The following is a 16,927-nucleotide window of genomic DNA, read 5'->3' as shown; positions in this document are numbered from 1 at the left end:
TAATTAGGTTTTAAGAACTTAGTTTATAGAGAACAAGGACAAGTAACTTTTTTTGAATGGCAGTTGAAAGAATTTACCACACAGTCTTAAATCTAGAAGATGAGATCTAGCATGTATAAAGTCTTTTAAAAAGTCACATGTATTCCTAATCATAAAAATAATTCTTATTTAAAATAGACATTTAGCTTATCTTAAAATCACTCAAATATTTAAATACTGTTTTTTAAAAAACTTAATTGTACAAATTGAATATGAGTAGAACCTCAAAAAGCCTGTTGGGTTATAGTTCAAGTTCTGATATCAGCTGAAACATCCAATAGAGCCAAGTCCCTGATCTCCTCCAGCAGCTGGTATAAGCTTGGTCCCTTTGTCTGGCAGTACTCCCGATACTCTTCCTCAATTACTTCAACTCTTGCTTTTTCTTGGGCATGCTGGGCTTTTTCTGCAGACTGGCTGACTTCTTTTACCAAATCAGATTTCACCATGTTGAAATTCTTCTGGGAAACCTCCGTGGCTGAAGTCTGGTACGGTGCATTCCTGATTATTTCAAGCTTGATTGTGTCAGCATGGCAGCGGGAAGTCTGCACAAGTATTTTCACCTTAAAAGCAATTCAACAATTATTTTATTTCTCATCGTGCTATTTCCTTTTACTTTCTTCAGATTAAATACTCACTGTTATGTGATCGAAAAGGCTTAATGTAACTGATTCTCCAGTGGTTGTAGTGGAAGTAATTTTGTTCTGAAACCGCTGAAGCGATCCAGGCTTCCACTCACAGCTTCTATCACCTTGACAAGAGATGACTAAGCCTTCTTTGTTTTTCATATAAGCAGCACCTTTGATTCCATATCTTCAAAAAAAAAAAAAAAACATGAACAGAATCTTTTAAGAATTTCCACCCTTACCGGTTCTCTTACTAATTTTGAAACCAGAGGAGGGCTAGCTAGGATAAGGTATAAGCAGGGTAGCTTGATAATCCTCCTTCAGGAGCACTTAACGTGTATTATCAAAAAAAGTAACCCTGCACTATATGAAAACAGCATGAGACGGCGAGTGAGGTTTTTCAAAAGCAGTGAAGCAGAAGTAAAATACAGTCAGTAATCCATTATCTTTGAGCCTGGAATGCCCAGATAATGGAAGAATAGCAGTGTTACGGGTTATTGGAACTCGTTCTCCGTTAAAAATGAGTTACTTAAGGTTCAGCAGCATGAGGGGAGAGGAAAACAGAAAAGCAGTCTATGATTTACAAAAAATAGAATAGTGTAATCAGTCAATATTTCCTTTCTTAAGGACCAGAGGTGTCCTTACAGCATTCCAATAATACTTGTGTCTTATTTTTAAACTGAGCCCAAATTCTAATGAACTTACCTTGGTACAAAAACAAGCACGCCATTTGTTCGAATTGAGTAGATAACACCATCTGCTACGCAGCGCTCATCAGTTTCTGGGGTTTTGTCTTTGAAGTACATGCACTGGAAGAGTTCAGTAGACTGTTTCTGAGCATGCTGGGCTGCCTGCGAGCATCCCCCATGAGAAGAGAAAACAGCCTACGTAAATACTCTAATAAACTTGTTTGGCTTAGGTCTTTATATTCATTTTTCCATGACTTAGTCCCCTACACTCACCCAAAAAAAATACATCTATCTGAAAGGAAATCCTGTCTGTGGTAAAGGTGAGTTATAAAGTCATTTTTAGTACTACTCTCAGAAGAAATGTGATATTTAAGTTAAAAAATAATAATAAAAAATAACAATGAAGTGATAGTAGGGCACTGTAGTATCCAAAAGCTGCAGTCAAGACTGGTATTCTATTCCACTGGGCAGCATACAAACACAGAGACACACTGTGACCGTCTTACCCTGTTCCTGTTATTAATGTGCCTGCACAGTTCCTCAAGATCCTTATTGCTGAGTACTTTATCCTTAACATCTTTAGTTTCCTTCAGAGTGGCTGCCATCAAGAGTCTGTGGACAACTATGTCAGCGTATCTTCTAATTGGAGAAGTAAAATGAGTGTACTTATCTAAAGCGAGTCCTACAAATAAAAAAGGAAGCAGTGAAAAGCAATCAACTGCCTCTCCCCAGCAGTTCAGAAATAACATAAATAGTGTAAAAAATAAGGTGACAGGATACCGTAATGATGAAACTCCTCTTCAGAACAAGAGCCAGTTGAGAAGTACAGTGCATTGGACATCGCGTGGGTGGCCATAGATCGCAACAGTTTATTTACAATTGGATCTAAGGGATCATCTGCTTTATCCAGGGACTCAGCCAACGTTTTGTTAGACCTGTCAAAAAAGTGTTAATTCTGAATAAAGTTACACTGCCCTGATCGTAACAGCCTACACTTAAACTCCTACAACTTGGAGAACCAAGGACTACAGCAAAACCTGCCTTCGTGCTCTGGGACCTACCGAAATGATACCTCGATGTGATGAGGCTTACAGCCTTCTCATCAGATCCTGACGTACACATTCATTCTAAATTATTTCAAGTCTTGTAAAATTATTACACTGTACTGTAATGATTACATAGCCAAATAGTTAATTGCTTATCTTTAATTAAAGTGGTTAAGATAAGTAGCAAAAGATACCTTGTGTCTATTGGGAAACCTTTGGCACTGGCACATTCTCGAAGTTCAGTAAAAAACTCCTGTCGTGGTGGAGGATGTTGACGCAACAAAGCTTGATGAGGAAAGTGTTCTGAAATCTTTTTTGCCACCCAGTGGTTGGCAAGAATCATACATTCTGCTACAGTCTCATGCACCTCCAGTGGCTGCTTGGGGATCAGATCGTGAATGTTTTTTTTGTCATCCAGTTGCACTCGGATTTCTACCCCTTCTAGTTCTAGAGCACCACAGCTGTCCCGCTTAGCTCTAACGTGCCGTGCTATGTCAGTGAGTTTTGATATTGCCCAAACCAGTTCCTCCAATTTCTTCTTTCTAGTTCTTTCATCCAAGTCTTTCAGTTCCAGGATATCATCAACAACACTCGTGTCTCCATCTAATAATCCCTGTGCTACTTCGTAGACTAGCTTGTACGCAGACCGGATGATGGTTTTATTGTAGCAGACTCTCAGTATCTCATATGACTCTCTTTCTAGTTCCCACAAGATGCTTACAGCATACCTTAAAGAAAAAAAGTCACAATGCTATAAACAGCTCTGGTTAGCTTCACATTTCAAGCATATCCAACTGTTGCAAATTTACACATTCCATTCTGTGTTGATTTTTTTTTTACTGGAAACTTTTTTCTTCATGAAACAAAACTGTGTTCAGCAATGCCGCTGAATAATGCGCTTAGCTTTCAGTTTTGTGCATCACTTAATAAATGAGGACCAACTACATCAGCAGTATTTTCAATCTAACTGTTGAGCCAGTGTGCACCTAAGACAGAAGGCCAAATCTGTTTTAAAGCACTGATACACTGCAAAAGTTGCTTTTATTCACATTTATTTTATTAGCCAGATGTATCCACTACGATCATATCTGCACCCTGCATATCCTCATTTTTGGCCAGCCAAACAACCCTGTAAATTGTATAAAAAAAGAAAAGAAAAGTGGGGTACCAAGGTAACAACACATTTGAGAAACAGGACAATAGTAGAAAATGTGACCATTCACATGGGTACATGCACCTTTAAGTTGCTGTTAAAATAAAAAGCAAATTGCTAAGGGCATGGGTACACACTATCAGAGGAGATGGTCATTACCTAAGACCGTATTTCAGCTTTTTGTGACTCTCCTACCTTGCTTACAAAAAGTACCAAATACCTCAAAGAGCACAAGCATAAGCAGGTGCTTTGTTAACGTGTCATGTAAGGTAACATTTCTGTGCATTCACAAAGTGTGCACAATCTAACCGAGCAAAAAAAATTAAAAATTTTTCTTTCAGACAAGTCAGTGCATCACATGGTGACGCAACTGCTAGCAAAAAGCTGCGCAGGCAGTCAATGACTGGGGAAGGCATTGGGGAAGAATAAAACATCCTCCCCTTTCTTAGCTGCAGTACTGAGTTAAGCCTTATAAAATGCATCATGGAATTACAGAGTTGGACACTTAACTTTTAGTGTTAACTCGCACTGAAAAAAAGTACTACATGAATAAACTCATGGTAACTGCTGCTGTCTGAAAACCTAAACAGGGCTAACAGAGGTAGGAAACCTGGCTTTTGCCATCAGAATTACTCTGTCAGTAGTTAATTTCATCCAAGAAACGATTCAGCAACGATGAAAGAAACATTACAAGAGCTCTTCTAATTGGGCAATGTGACAACAATTAATTATTTCAGGAATGCATTTTTCCTGTTTGAAGAAAAAGTCTAACCTCAATCTTCTCAGTGATTTCATGTTATGGATTGAACCTTGCAGGGATTGTGTGTAAGTTCAGCTGGATTGTCCTGCTCAAACAAAATGTATATATGCATTTTGGCAAGGTAAAGGATTACAAAGCAGTCACCTTACAAAAATATCATAGAATTAGAAGTTATTTTTAAACATACATTATTCTTCCAGTTGAAGATTTAGTAACAATGCAAAACATGCACACAATTAATAAACAGAGAGACTGGTAGCAACAACTAAATTACTTGTAAAAATCTCTTTTGTCAGAAATATCACCAAATCTTACCTATCAACTCCACTAAGAAGAGAGCATATGTCAGCACTCAAGACGGCGGGCAGCATATCGTAACGACGATCCGCCAAATAGTAAGTTGTTGCCCTGAAGAATAAAACACAGTCACTGTTCTTCTCACAATGACTCATTGGTGTTTATCTCCCAAAAAGTTTGCAAAATAACTACGGCGTCAGCAAAACGTAACACACAGTATGATTTCAGAAGGCTGTTCTTAAGGTTATTCTTACCCAACACACACGTGGTACTGAAATTATTCAAACAACTATTTGTGTAAGCACAAGCCTAAGTTTGCCTTCCTCTGTATCTCCAACTTGCAATAAAGGCAGAGCTAGGACTGTACAAAATAAGCTCAGCTCAGAAGAGGTCATTTAATGGCTATACAAACATCTCTGCTGGCCATTAAGTTTACATTTCTTTGTATCTACAGAGATACAATATTTCGTTGTATCTACACAGAACAATACATTTCATAAAGTGATTCAGTGGTCTGAGTTCAAAACAGTGGTAATAACAGAAAAAAGTATGGAATATAACATAAGGTTAAATGTTAAAAACAAGAACTCTTCCAAAAGAGTTAACAGAACTTCTCAATGTTTCCTTAGCAGAGCATTACAAACCTCCAGGCTCCTTCCTTTTTTTAATTTTAGAAAATACATTACCTTGCTCTTGCCTCAACATCAGTGTAAGAATCCGCTGCCACAAAGTAGGTCACGTCTGCAATGTGGACACCTAGCTCTAGATTCCCATTAGGCAGAGTTCTAACGGATAGCGCGTCATCAACATCCTCACAGCCTTTCGGGTCAATGCTGAATATCAAATGTGTATCTCTCAAGTTGAGGCGTTTTTTTTTCCTCTTCTGGATTCACCTTCCACGGATTCTTTGAAGAACTCATGGGCATTTCACTCATCTGCACAAAAACAGTGATGAACGTACAGTTATATCTTTCCTACAAAAATAAGCCAACAAATTAATTAGCTCTTCCTTTTGTAATCCATTGATAGTTCTGTGTTGGTGTACTTTTCCATCCCTGACAAATTCTTTCCTTGCATTTTCCAAGTCAGTCTACTACATTTACTTTCCTGAAAGTATGAAAGAGAATCTGAAAGAATGCTACACATATTATTATCAACTGCTATTACTGTAGTGATATTGCAGCTCTGGCCAACACCAACACCGTATATTGTTTCTTACATTCTTTTTATTTTCTTCAATTAATTTTAGGTAAAATCAAAATACTTCCCCGTGAGAACTGTTTCCTACCCTGGTTGAGGGCAAAAAGGATTTAAAGCAATGATTTCAACCAGTCTTGGCCTTTAGGATCAGCACTATAAACACATAAAAGACAATAATATCTTAACAGTCTACATCAAATTAGATGTAAGAGTTTGTCATTTTCTCCTCATAGTGAACAGATTATCTTCAAATCATTCTTGACTTGAAAATTCTTAGCATCTCTAGAACCACTGATATCCACAAGTAATTCCAGAAAAATACTCTAAAAATAGTTTTCAGTTTTCAAAAGACTGTTGGCAATACGCTCAGCTGAAAGAGGGCCCCCCTCTTTGAGGAACAAGAGCCTAGAAATGAACAGAAAAGAATGTACCTAATCACAAAGACTAACCTGGATTTCTGAGAAAGGGGCTATAGAAATGCTGTTCTCCACCAGAATAGCTGCAATCTCCCCTTCGAGATCTCCAATTCTTCCTAAAACCCTCACAAAGTGTCCATTTGGATACACAGAATTTGATTCCCAAGAATCAATGCGCACAACAACTCTGTACTCCTGCAGCAAGACAATTCTTCTGTTAAAACAGCAATCTGCTCCTGACAAGCAATCAACATAAACATTCTTCAGAGGCAAACACAGCAATCCAAAGAGACTAGCAACTCTAAGAACTTTTCAGAAAGGAAAAATAAACCCACGATCAGAAGTTTACTGAGAATTACATTTATTTCCCAATAAATTACTCATTTGGGGTCATTATATAAAGAATCTCTAACTTGAAATAAATAGTTTTTTTTTTTTAAAAAAAAGACAAAACCAAGATGTAAACAAGTATTCCTATGCCACAGAAAACAATTGGAATTTACAGCCCATTTACAGCAGCTAGGAATGAACAAAGCCACGTTTCTTGTTGCTGCAGGAATGGCTGGCCAATCATAATCATTCATTAACAATTTGTTGAAAAGCTCCCCTTCGTACGTTCACCAGTTATATATAGTCATAGAGCCAATAAGGCTGCAAGGGCTATTGCATTTCAGACCCCTAATATGACCCTGAATTTATCAGGAAACAAACCAAACCAAACCAAACCAAACAAAGCCACAAAAATACACAAAGCGAGCAGCGTACAAATGCTCAGGGTGCCTGGACTGTGGGACATCCAGAACTCTGACACGCTTTATTACCTGAAGGTTACAGTTCTGACAGGAATTGAACACATTTCTTCATATTGAACTGTGTCCTGCTTCCACAAACTTAACTTGATTAATAGTTCTCTACCTGTCTTTTTGCCTTGAAAACATCATGAGAGCATATAACACCCAGGCAATTTTGTAGGAATACAGAACAGAGAAATGCTTCTGCCAAATTACCTGTAGTGCTTCAGCTTGCTGGGTACTGATCCGGATTTTGGGAATTCTGTAGTCCCAAGGTGTAACAAGGATTTTCTGAGCATTTCTGCCCTGGGACTGGCTTTCTTCTTTAGAAGGGAAAGTGACCACATAATCCCTCCAGTTCTTTTGAATGATTCCAACAACTTTACCTTTTAATAAGGGACATTGTTGGCAGTACATTAAAGAGTTAAACAGGGACATGAAAGGAAACACGAGAGAGGTATAGAAGATCCATTGCTTTGTAATATGAACTAATATTTCCACAAATCTGTATTATAATTGCTAACAACTTATATTATGCAGGAAACAATATAAGTTTGTAATAAATCATCATTGGCACATCCAGCTTTTATTGAGCTTTTACTTCTGTGGATACTAACAGAGACTAACTCATTGTATAGATTTAAATTGATACGGCACTTAAATGATTCAGTGAGATTCTCACTACTACTAAAACGTGTCGAAGTCTAGTAAAAAATACAGAAAAGATTTACTAGCAAAGACCAAAATTATATAGTATTTTCTGGTAGGAAGAGAACTAATCTCTAACTTTTAACTCTGACCTCAGCACACTCATAAGATGCAGGAAAGGGACTATAAAATGAAGACTACAATACAGATCAGACCAGAAAAGTGAGGTAATCTTAATAAATATTGTATCATTCTATCTACTTTACCTGTGGGCATAGGATCACCAGTGGTGTCAGCAGGTGCTTTATCCTCCGTCTCATTTTCACAAAGGGCAACAATCCTTCCTTTCCATTCGTGCAAAGGTAGTAACTCTACAGCTACCACATCACCGTGGATTGCACGATTTCGAGCTCTGGCCCCATAAATAAGGATGTCGCTTTGAAGGTCTAAATTTAAAATAAAAAGAAATACAACTAAGAACTACTTAAAACTTCAAGTCCCTTCACTGCCCTTGGCAGCATTCCGCTGAATTAAGTTTATAGAAAAGGATATTTGCAGTACTTCCAAAAGGACTGTTGGCAAGTAATTAATATTGCACAAAAATTAAAACCTTTCCCTCATTTTTTTTAAAAGGAGACATATTAAGCAATTCTTTAAGAGAAGTCTTAAATAAAAAGCAGCATAGGCTAGGATGGTATCATTGTTCTTAGGAAGCAGTTTTAAAAACACACAGCACAGTTAAATTGTGGAAACGACTGCCACAGAGTTTTTAAAGAATGGTTTGTATATTGAACACTGGTTCAGCTGTTAGGTCTGTCAGAGGAACATTTGAAAGTACTTACTAGTGAAACCTGATACAAAATACCTGTGCAAGCAAAATGTGCTGTTCCCTCAAAGGTATTAATTACTAAATCATACCAGAAAGACAATACCAGTGTTCTCATCTGATCCTAAAAGCATTTTCCCTATTACATTCACAATGACCAGCTCCCTAATCCTGCCAACATCTCTGCAAACACTTATTTCAACCAAATGAGTGGTCATACGAAGTTTGAGCAAGCACAAATAAAACAATTTGCATCAATATTTAACTTTAGAAAAAGTCTACAGAAACTCATTAGTGGGACAGGAGTCCAAAACACAGCCAAAGGTACTAAGAATGGGGAAGGAGGATATACAGGGTATGGTCTTCTCAGGAGGTCCAGTCTCTGGGGTAATCTCCAGCCTCCTTTCTGGCCCATAAAAGGAAAAAAAAATAAGCATCACAGTATCTTAGCTTTCATCTTGATTAAGAACTGAACAGCTATATATATATGGCAACGTGGATTCACGTAAAAAGCACAGAGAGCATCAAGAAGTCATTGAACACATCCTCTCATCATCTTTTCACCTGTTTCTTTGCTGCCAAATCCCTGAAGTCGAACAAAAGCTTCCAATTGTGCTCGATGCTTATTGACATTCAGAGTACCCTAAAAGTAATAAACCAATAAACAGAATGAAATAGTCACGTCCCTTAATAGCAAACTTTAAAGTATACATTTTTGTTCTTACAACAATTTTTAGATAAATTAGCTGTTTTCATTGATATTTAGGTTATGTTGAACGGGACTGTACTCTCTACAGGGAGAGAATGTACAATGCAGCCGTTTAAGCACTCGCTTCTGTAAAGGAATGGCAAGTTCTTTTAAAAGCTCAATTTAACTGTAAGGCAGTAAAGGTCATTTTATTCAAAGCATAGGCAGTGTAAGATTACTTTTGTTGCCTGTCCTAATACTGAATCTCCAAATCTCAAGTAAAAAAGAAAACTCAAGTCTATCTGTTCACATTCTGTTTTCAGCTCACTAGTTAAATAGTCAAGCAAGGAACAAATTACTACCTCTAATTCTTTAAATTATTTTTTAAGTGAAGCCAACCAACAATTAAGGCCCTGAGCAGCCATAAAATTGTAAATTAACTTCACTGAGATATAGACTGTGTGCAAATGAAGTAAGAAATGCTGCCCTTGTACAGCATTATCTATATTTGAGAATTAGATACAGTTGTTCCACATCACACATGGCACAAGACTGCATCTTTATGTGTATAATTTCTAAATAGCAACTGACCTGTATATATCTTCCAGATTTTATCCCAGCCTCCAATATTTCCATGGGTAAGTGCTCAGGATATTCTTTTCCGTTGTTTTCTTGGCTTTCAGTCTCCCGTTCATGCCGAGCTTGAAGTATAGAGTCAAAGAGTTCGTGGGCAGCCTTTAAGTCAGGCCAAAAGTTATCCAAGTAATTCTGTATGTGCATATATTAACAAACAAGAAAGGATTTAGAGGTCACTTTTATTTTAATAATGCTTCATTTGAAAAGCCTATTATACAAAAGAGCTGCCTCGCGCACTCATGAGCTGTCTAGTGCTCGGTAACACATGCTCAGATTGCATTTCCAAGTGACAGTGATGTGTCTGCTCTAAATACCACAGATCTGTTCCAGATTCACCCTAAGTCATTCGGTAAATATAACAAAAGAGATATGACTGTTAGGAAAACATCCTAAACTAGAGATTCTCAAACTTCTACTAGCAATATACCCCATCCAAGCTACATAATTCTTGTAAAGTGCCACAGCAAAGTCATCAAACTGGCAACCCGCTATTATTTGTATGCATTTTGTATGATTCTCTGTACTACATTTGAACCATAGTCGTAGGAACAATTTGAGCATAGTCATTTTTATACAAATTTGAAGTAAATCTGGTTGGTTTTACTTAATATCCTATCACGACCAAACATAAACATCCTATCCATGTATCCAGCTGAATACAAGCAGTATCATAGATCAACAACTAAATGACAAATTATGTTCTCATGCATCAGCGTATCCTATATAGTCAAGGCTAACACACACTGTCAGAATAATGCTGATGAATATTTTGGCTACTTCTGTTTACAGAATGCTTGCACTACAGATTTAGATATCTGGCTGAGGTAACCTATTATTGGTCACAGTGACAAATTCTTTAAAAACAAGGAAAACAATGAAAAGGGCTCCTAAGAAGGATGATCTGTATCTTTAAAGCTGCTGTTTTTCTTTTCAGTTCTCTGCTTTGCTCACTCACCATTTTTAATGACATTCCCATGACAGTCATCTTTGCTTTCTTTGAGAAATGAAGTCATGAGTTAGCATTGTAGTATTTTTACATGTAAACTCTGAAATGATTTGCACTATACATTGGGCTTTAAAGTACTTGCTTTGTCATTTTGATGAAGCACCAAGGCAACCTTCTTCTATTTTTCTGGCATGTTACCTTGAAGGAAATCACAAACACTCCTTCTGTTTCATTTCCGTACTGCCTGATAGCATCTTCATCTTCTGTTACCATAACAACTGGCATCTGACCCAAGCAGTGATTATAATACCAGACTGCTGCATTGTAAATACTCCTAGAAAAGCAAAGTTTGAAATAAGACTCCTGGCATATCTCATTTGCTACTTGCAAGATGTTTGCAGACTTTGTATAAATGAGATTTTGGTTTTACACTTATACTTCTGAGATACATACAACAAGCTACATAAACTTTATACCCTCAAAAACTTATGTGCCACACATGAGCACTGAGAGGACAGAAAAAGAAAGTGCTTCCTCCCCAGTACATCTCTATGTGCCCCAGCTGCAACATCATGTATTATTCCTCTGAATGAAAGCTTGTAAAAATCTAGTTGGAACTGCCAGTAGTCCAGCTCTGTGGGGTTTGTAGGCTATGAGACACTACATCTAACAGGATCTAAAGTGATCTATTTATTATGCTAAAGCATCCTTTAAAATGGTTGTCCAACTTTAAAATGATCGATGCTTTTTATTTTAGCATTATTGCATTTAATTAATGTGTCTGTTTTCCTCTGAAAACAACGTTGAAACTTTCTTAATCACAAAAGGACAGTCTAGACTTTTAGAATTGTTGTGAACTGTTCCAGAGCTAAGCAGAGGAAGAGTATGAACTCTTACATATCCAGTGTCTACTAATATTTCTAAATACAATGTCATGATGTTATTCAGTGTAGAACTATGCAAGTTAAAGCAAACCTGGTCTGCCATTTCTCCATCGATTCTCCCTTCTCTCTTGGCCGGTAAGAATGCTGGTGGAATTCATTTGCAAACACTGTACAGTCATGACGGGCATCCTTCACCAGATTTCGCAACTTGTTGTACTGTCTGGAATACAAAAAAAGATCAATATAACATTATCAAAAGAAAGAACAGGAGTATTTTAATTCTAGCTCAAAATACAGCTGAAAAACTCAAGGAAAATTACTATAATGCATAAAGAAATGCATTTATTAAATTCTGCCATTGACAATAAAACCTAAAAAATCATCTGTAAGCAAGCTTTTCTAATTTTCATTATGAATACTTCTGATTTTTAAACATAGTTGTTTTCCAATGAGCCCACAAAACATCGTAAATGTTCAGGAACTTATTTTATTATTTCTGAGACAAGACATTTTTTCAAAGATGTTTATGCTTTATTAATCCCAGAAGAACTTGATAGCAAACTGCACTCTCATATGCTACGGCAATATGGTTCGTGTCTGATAAGGTAAGTACCATGTACTAGTATTACTCGCTCCTCAAAGACAAGTGCTCAATCTGTAATACAGCAGGAACAAAACCACATGCATAATTTAGTTGTTGCATACAATACATCATTACTGCAAATTCTCCTTAATTCCTGTAACAAGCCATCTGATTAGTTCATAATGTTACAGGTTTAATATTAATATTCACTATTAAGTGAAAAATATGCCAGGCATTGATGCCTACGGATCACAAAGGATCACAGTTCTTTCTCTTCTGTAAAATCATATTAGACACTTGAAAGACCTAACAACAATTTAAGCACAGCATTTTGCTGACTTTGGGTAGCTGTGCTTAAATATATATTTTACAAACTTAATATGTTACTTCAACCTATACTAAAAAATGAGTTATTATAGGATAAGTACCTGCGACCTTTTTGATGTTGCACAGCTTGGCATGCTGTTTGCATGAAAATAATACCTTTCAGCTCCGGAAACTCAAGAATCTCAAGGTAATCTTGAACAACCTTCCAGTCTGGGACAACGTAATGAGTCACATCATCCGATAACAATTTGCCATCTAAAATACAATTCAGAGGTTAAAGGTTTAAACTTTCAGTCGCAATATTGCTCTCTTAAAAACACCTTCAAATGCCAGGACATTAGAGTTGCGTATCTTCAAAGGTATACATACATATTTTTCTGATGAACAAAGTTATAATGACTACTACGGTGCAATTCTGTGGTACAATCTCTACAATTTGTGATGGAGCCCTTTTGCTATCCACGGATGCCAAAATGTAGGATAAATTCTATCCAAATGTGTGAAAAAGATCCAATTTCATTGGGAAAAGCAAGTTACTTGAAGAGTGCAGGTAACATTCCTTCTTTTCCTCTGCTTCCACATGAAAAGAGAGATGATATTTCTACCAGAGAATGGAATTATTCAAAGGGTGTACCACTTTGTCAGAGCTCTCTATTCAACGCTATCCATTTACAACAGGCTCTTTTTCTGTACCTTCGCATAAAAGAATACAGATAAGAAAAGACATTCTTGAATCTAAACTATTACCATCATTGCCAATTCTCTCTATGAGAGACTCCATCCCTTAGGCATACGCCATCAAAATATCATAACAAATCCCTCACAGATTAAATCTTAAAATGTCCCCCCAAATTAATTAGTTTAACTACTTTAGATATTTCAATGATTATCCACTAAACTTTTAGCTGGCAGGCATTAACTCCTCTGATTTTTTCTCGTTATCTATTTATCCCTTACAATATTATAGAAACTGAACTGCTGAATTTAGTGCAGGCAAATTATAAAGAATAAAACTATACAGATCTTGACAAGTCTGGTTATTGTCATGAATTTCTTAGAAGCTGTCACAGGACAAACCGTCATCTATTACCTGTTATCACTAGAAGTGTGATTCCAGTAAGCACAATTCTGCATACAGTAACAAGGCTACATCTCACTCCGGAGGTATATAATGGATGATGGCAGAATGCATATAAGAAAGCTAATATTTATTAATAATTCAGAAGAGCATTAAAAGTGAAATGTCACTCAAAGAGTTATGTGATCTGCTCATGTTAAACTATCCTTTTCTAGCCCATACATCTAGATCAGAATAACTTTTAAATAGGAACCGCATGCCACTAAAAGTATCTGTAGATGTGATTTATGTAGGCGGTCTCTCACAGCACATAAGGAAAGTCTGATCAGCACAGTGGGTAGAGTCAGGAATAAAAATAAATGTTCTCCTTACCTCTGAGTTACCTGGAATAATTATAAAGGGACATATTCTGACACTCGTCTACAGCACAATTTACATTCAAGCCCAGAAGAGGGAAAGCTAGGCATAGGGAGAGAGGTAAGACTTTTGTCTGGTACGTGTCTGTAATTTATCGTTAGGGAATTCAGAACCAAATTCAATACACTCCTCTACAGCACTGAGATCCATAAAAGATCAGTAATTATAAATAGTCCTGACATCCTAGATCACCGTAACAAACAATTATGCTTAATTATTTAACAGAAATAACTGCTGACGCAGAATAACAAATGCTTCATGATAACCACTTGGCTGCATTAACAGGCAAGATACACAACTTAACTCACACTATAAAGCAGCACCCCGCAGAAAGTAACGTACATATAAGAACTTTTTTAAAAGCGAAGTGTGAAACATGGGTGTTTCCTGGCACACCTCCACACCCCTTCAGCCTTTACCCCAGTCACCAAGCCGTTGCCAGTCAAAGCCTGTATCAATCCACGTCTCTTTTCAGTTCCTTTCTTCTCCCCTAACACTCCGTTTATTCCTGACTGGTTTTGCCTTGAGGCAGCATTCTCCCCATGCCCCCGAGCTGCTCATTTCCCCACTGCTCCGCGTGCTGCCGCCCCTCACACCAACCCTAAAGCTCAGGACGGCAGTGGGGGGCTTCCCAGTTTTTAGAAAACTTTTCCCCTGCCCCATCTCCCCCCTCCCCGATCTCCCCCCTCCTCGCCGCCCTTTTCTCTCCTCAGCCCGCCACTGCCCCGCCGGTTCCTGTCAGGCCTCGCCGGCGGCGAGCTGAGGCGCCCCGGGACGAGCCGCCCCCAGAGCCCCCTGCCTCAGCCGCCCCAGCCCGGCTCCCTCAGCACCCCCAGCCCGGCTCACTCACCCCCCTGCCCCTTCCTCCCGGAGCCCTCCCCGCCAGCCAGCTCACCGCCGGGGCAGCCTGCCCGGCACAGGGCGCTGCGGCACGGCACGTCGGGCCGCAGGTAGTGCTCCCGCACGACGCGCACCGAGCGGCCCTGCTGGCTCCGCAGCTGCAGCACTTTCTCCGTGCGAAGCATTCCGGCGGAGCCACAGCTCGCCCAGGCCCGGCCCGGTGCTCGGCGGCCGCCTGCGCACGGTGCGAGGGGCGGTGCTGCACAGCGAGGGAGGGACGGAGCGGGGCGGAGGGGAGGGACGGGAAAGCGGCGGGACGGCGGCGGGGGGCGCTGCTGGGACCGGCCCGGGGGAGCGGTGTGGTGGCGGAGGGTCTGGGATGAGAGAAATCTCTGAGAGGCAGGCGGGGAGGGCTGAAGGAACCGGGCTGCAGCTGAGGGAACGGGCAGTAAGGAGTTGAGGGGAGATTCTGAGGGGTAGGCGGGAGTGAGCTGAGGGGAAGTTCTGAGGGAGAGGTGTGAAAAAGCTGAGGGGAATTTCTGAGGAATAGGTGCGAGTGAGTTGAGGTAACTGGGGCTGCAGCCCGGGAAAGTTCTGAGGGACAGGCAGGAGCAAGCTGAGGGAGTTTGTGAGGGACAGGTAGTGAGGAGCTGGGGGAGTTTCTGAGGGACAGGCAGTAAGGAGTTGAGGGGAGATTCTGAGGGGTAGGTGGGAGTGAGCTGAGGGGAAATTCTGAGGGAGAGATGTGAAAAAGCTGAGGGGAATTTCTGAGGAGTAGGTGCGAGTGAGTTGAGGGAACTGGGGCTTAAGCCCGGGAAAGTTCTGAGGGACAGGCAGGAGCGAGCTGAGGGAGTTTGTGAGGGACAGGTAGTGAGGAGCTGGGGGAGTTTCTGAGGGACAGGCAGTAAGGAGTTGGGAGATTCTGAGGGGTAGGCGGGAGTGAGCTGAGGGGAAATTCTGAGGGAGAGATGTGAAAAAGCTGAGGGGAATTTCTGAGGAATAGGTGCGAGTGAGTTGAGGGAACTGGGGCTTAAGCCCGGGGAAGTTCTGAGAGACAGGCAGGAGCGAGCTGAGGGAGTTTGTGAGGGACAGGCAGTAAGGAGCTAAGGGAGTCCGTGAGGGGCATGCTGGAGCAAGCTGAGGGGAAATTCTGAGGGAGAGGGGTCTGGAGGCACTGGGAGACTGGAAAGGCTCCAGAGAAGAACAAGAAGAGGTTATCTTGCTATGCTAAACTGTAGTCCTGCATAAATGCACGTGTGTGAACCTCCATGGTCGTTCGTGGCATCTCCCAGGAGCAGCCCCAGGTCTGTGAGCTAGGGAAGGTAGCTGGGGTGAGCAAGGGGTGCAGGCAAGCCCTAATGTCAAATGATTTACAGTAGGCACCGATGTTGTTCCTCACGTTTACAGAGGGAAGATGATGGCAATGAAAGATTAATTCTTGCTCAAGATGAAACAAAAGCAGGGGAGGGTCATGAGTGCAACACAGTGTTTCTGGGTCCCAATCAGTGTTCCTTAAATAAGGCTGTGATGCAGCTAGTATGGCATTTTGGGGATGATTTTGACAATAAAGAAGCATTAATACGTTTTCAGAAATGCCTACATCGTAACCTTATTTGAACAGAATACGTGGTGCAAACTGTTTGTCCTTACGAGGAAAAAAGACTGGGAAAGAGCCAAGGCAGTATGTCACTGTATGTTCCTGTTTATTCTACTTGCTTATTTTTCACATATTTTATAAAATGTGTATCTCCAATGACTAATACTTCTGAGTAACCAATTGGTGCCAGTAAATGGAAGTACCATCTGTAAGAAACTGATTTGTAGAAGCCAAGTTCTCAAACATATGAGGAGGAGGAGGTGTTATAACTTAGTGAGAGACGACTGAAGTGTGGACTTGGTTTTGGTAGTCTAGATGATTTTAGATGCGTTATGTAAGCAGGACGTGAGAGGAAAGGGGAAATGGAGACCAAAATGATGGAGCTCTTCTTCAGTAGGAACAAAGATGGGGTAGCCAGTGGTGAGAGAAAGGGGAAGAAAAAG

At 39.8% G+C, this 16,927-nt stretch overlaps 2 protein-coding genes across 4 annotated transcripts in view; one reads left to right on the top strand and one right to left on the bottom strand.

Moving 5' to 3' along the window:
* Positions 1-3: 3 nt before the first annotated feature.
* On the bottom strand, positions 4-15,173 carry DIS3L (DIS3 like exosome 3'-5' exoribonuclease). The gene is given in 18 exon segments (XM_040570530.1): positions 4-599; positions 675-849; positions 1,368-1,513; positions 1,858-2,033; positions 2,132-2,286; positions 2,592-3,125; positions 4,626-4,718; positions 5,294-5,481; positions 5,483-5,542; positions 6,257-6,418; positions 7,231-7,400; positions 7,929-8,108; positions 9,053-9,131; positions 9,768-9,944; positions 10,957-11,092; positions 11,734-11,862; positions 12,654-12,807; positions 14,943-15,173. Coding segments are annotated over 18 exon segments (3,156 nt in total). The 5' UTR covers positions 15,073-15,173; the 3' UTR covers positions 4-287.
* Positions 15,125-16,927, top strand: part of MEGF11 (multiple EGF like domains 11) — a 286,501-nt gene continuing 284,698 nt past the window's right edge. For all 3 annotated transcript variants that reach the window (XR_005823454.1, XM_040570532.1, XM_040570531.1), the window contains exon 1: positions 15,125-16,191. The gene's annotated coding sequence lies outside the window, so the exon portion shown is untranslated. The remainder of the gene's footprint in view (positions 16,192-16,927) is intronic.

The sequence above is a fragment of the Cygnus olor genome, chromosome 11, assembly GCF_009769625.2.
Source record: "Cygnus olor isolate bCygOlo1 chromosome 11, bCygOlo1.pri.v2, whole genome shotgun sequence".
Classification (NCBI taxonomy): Eukaryota; Metazoa; Chordata; class Aves; order Anseriformes; family Anatidae; genus Cygnus; species Cygnus olor.
Note: the sequence above shows the minus strand (reverse complement) of the source record. Positions and strands in the feature narration are given on the sequence as shown.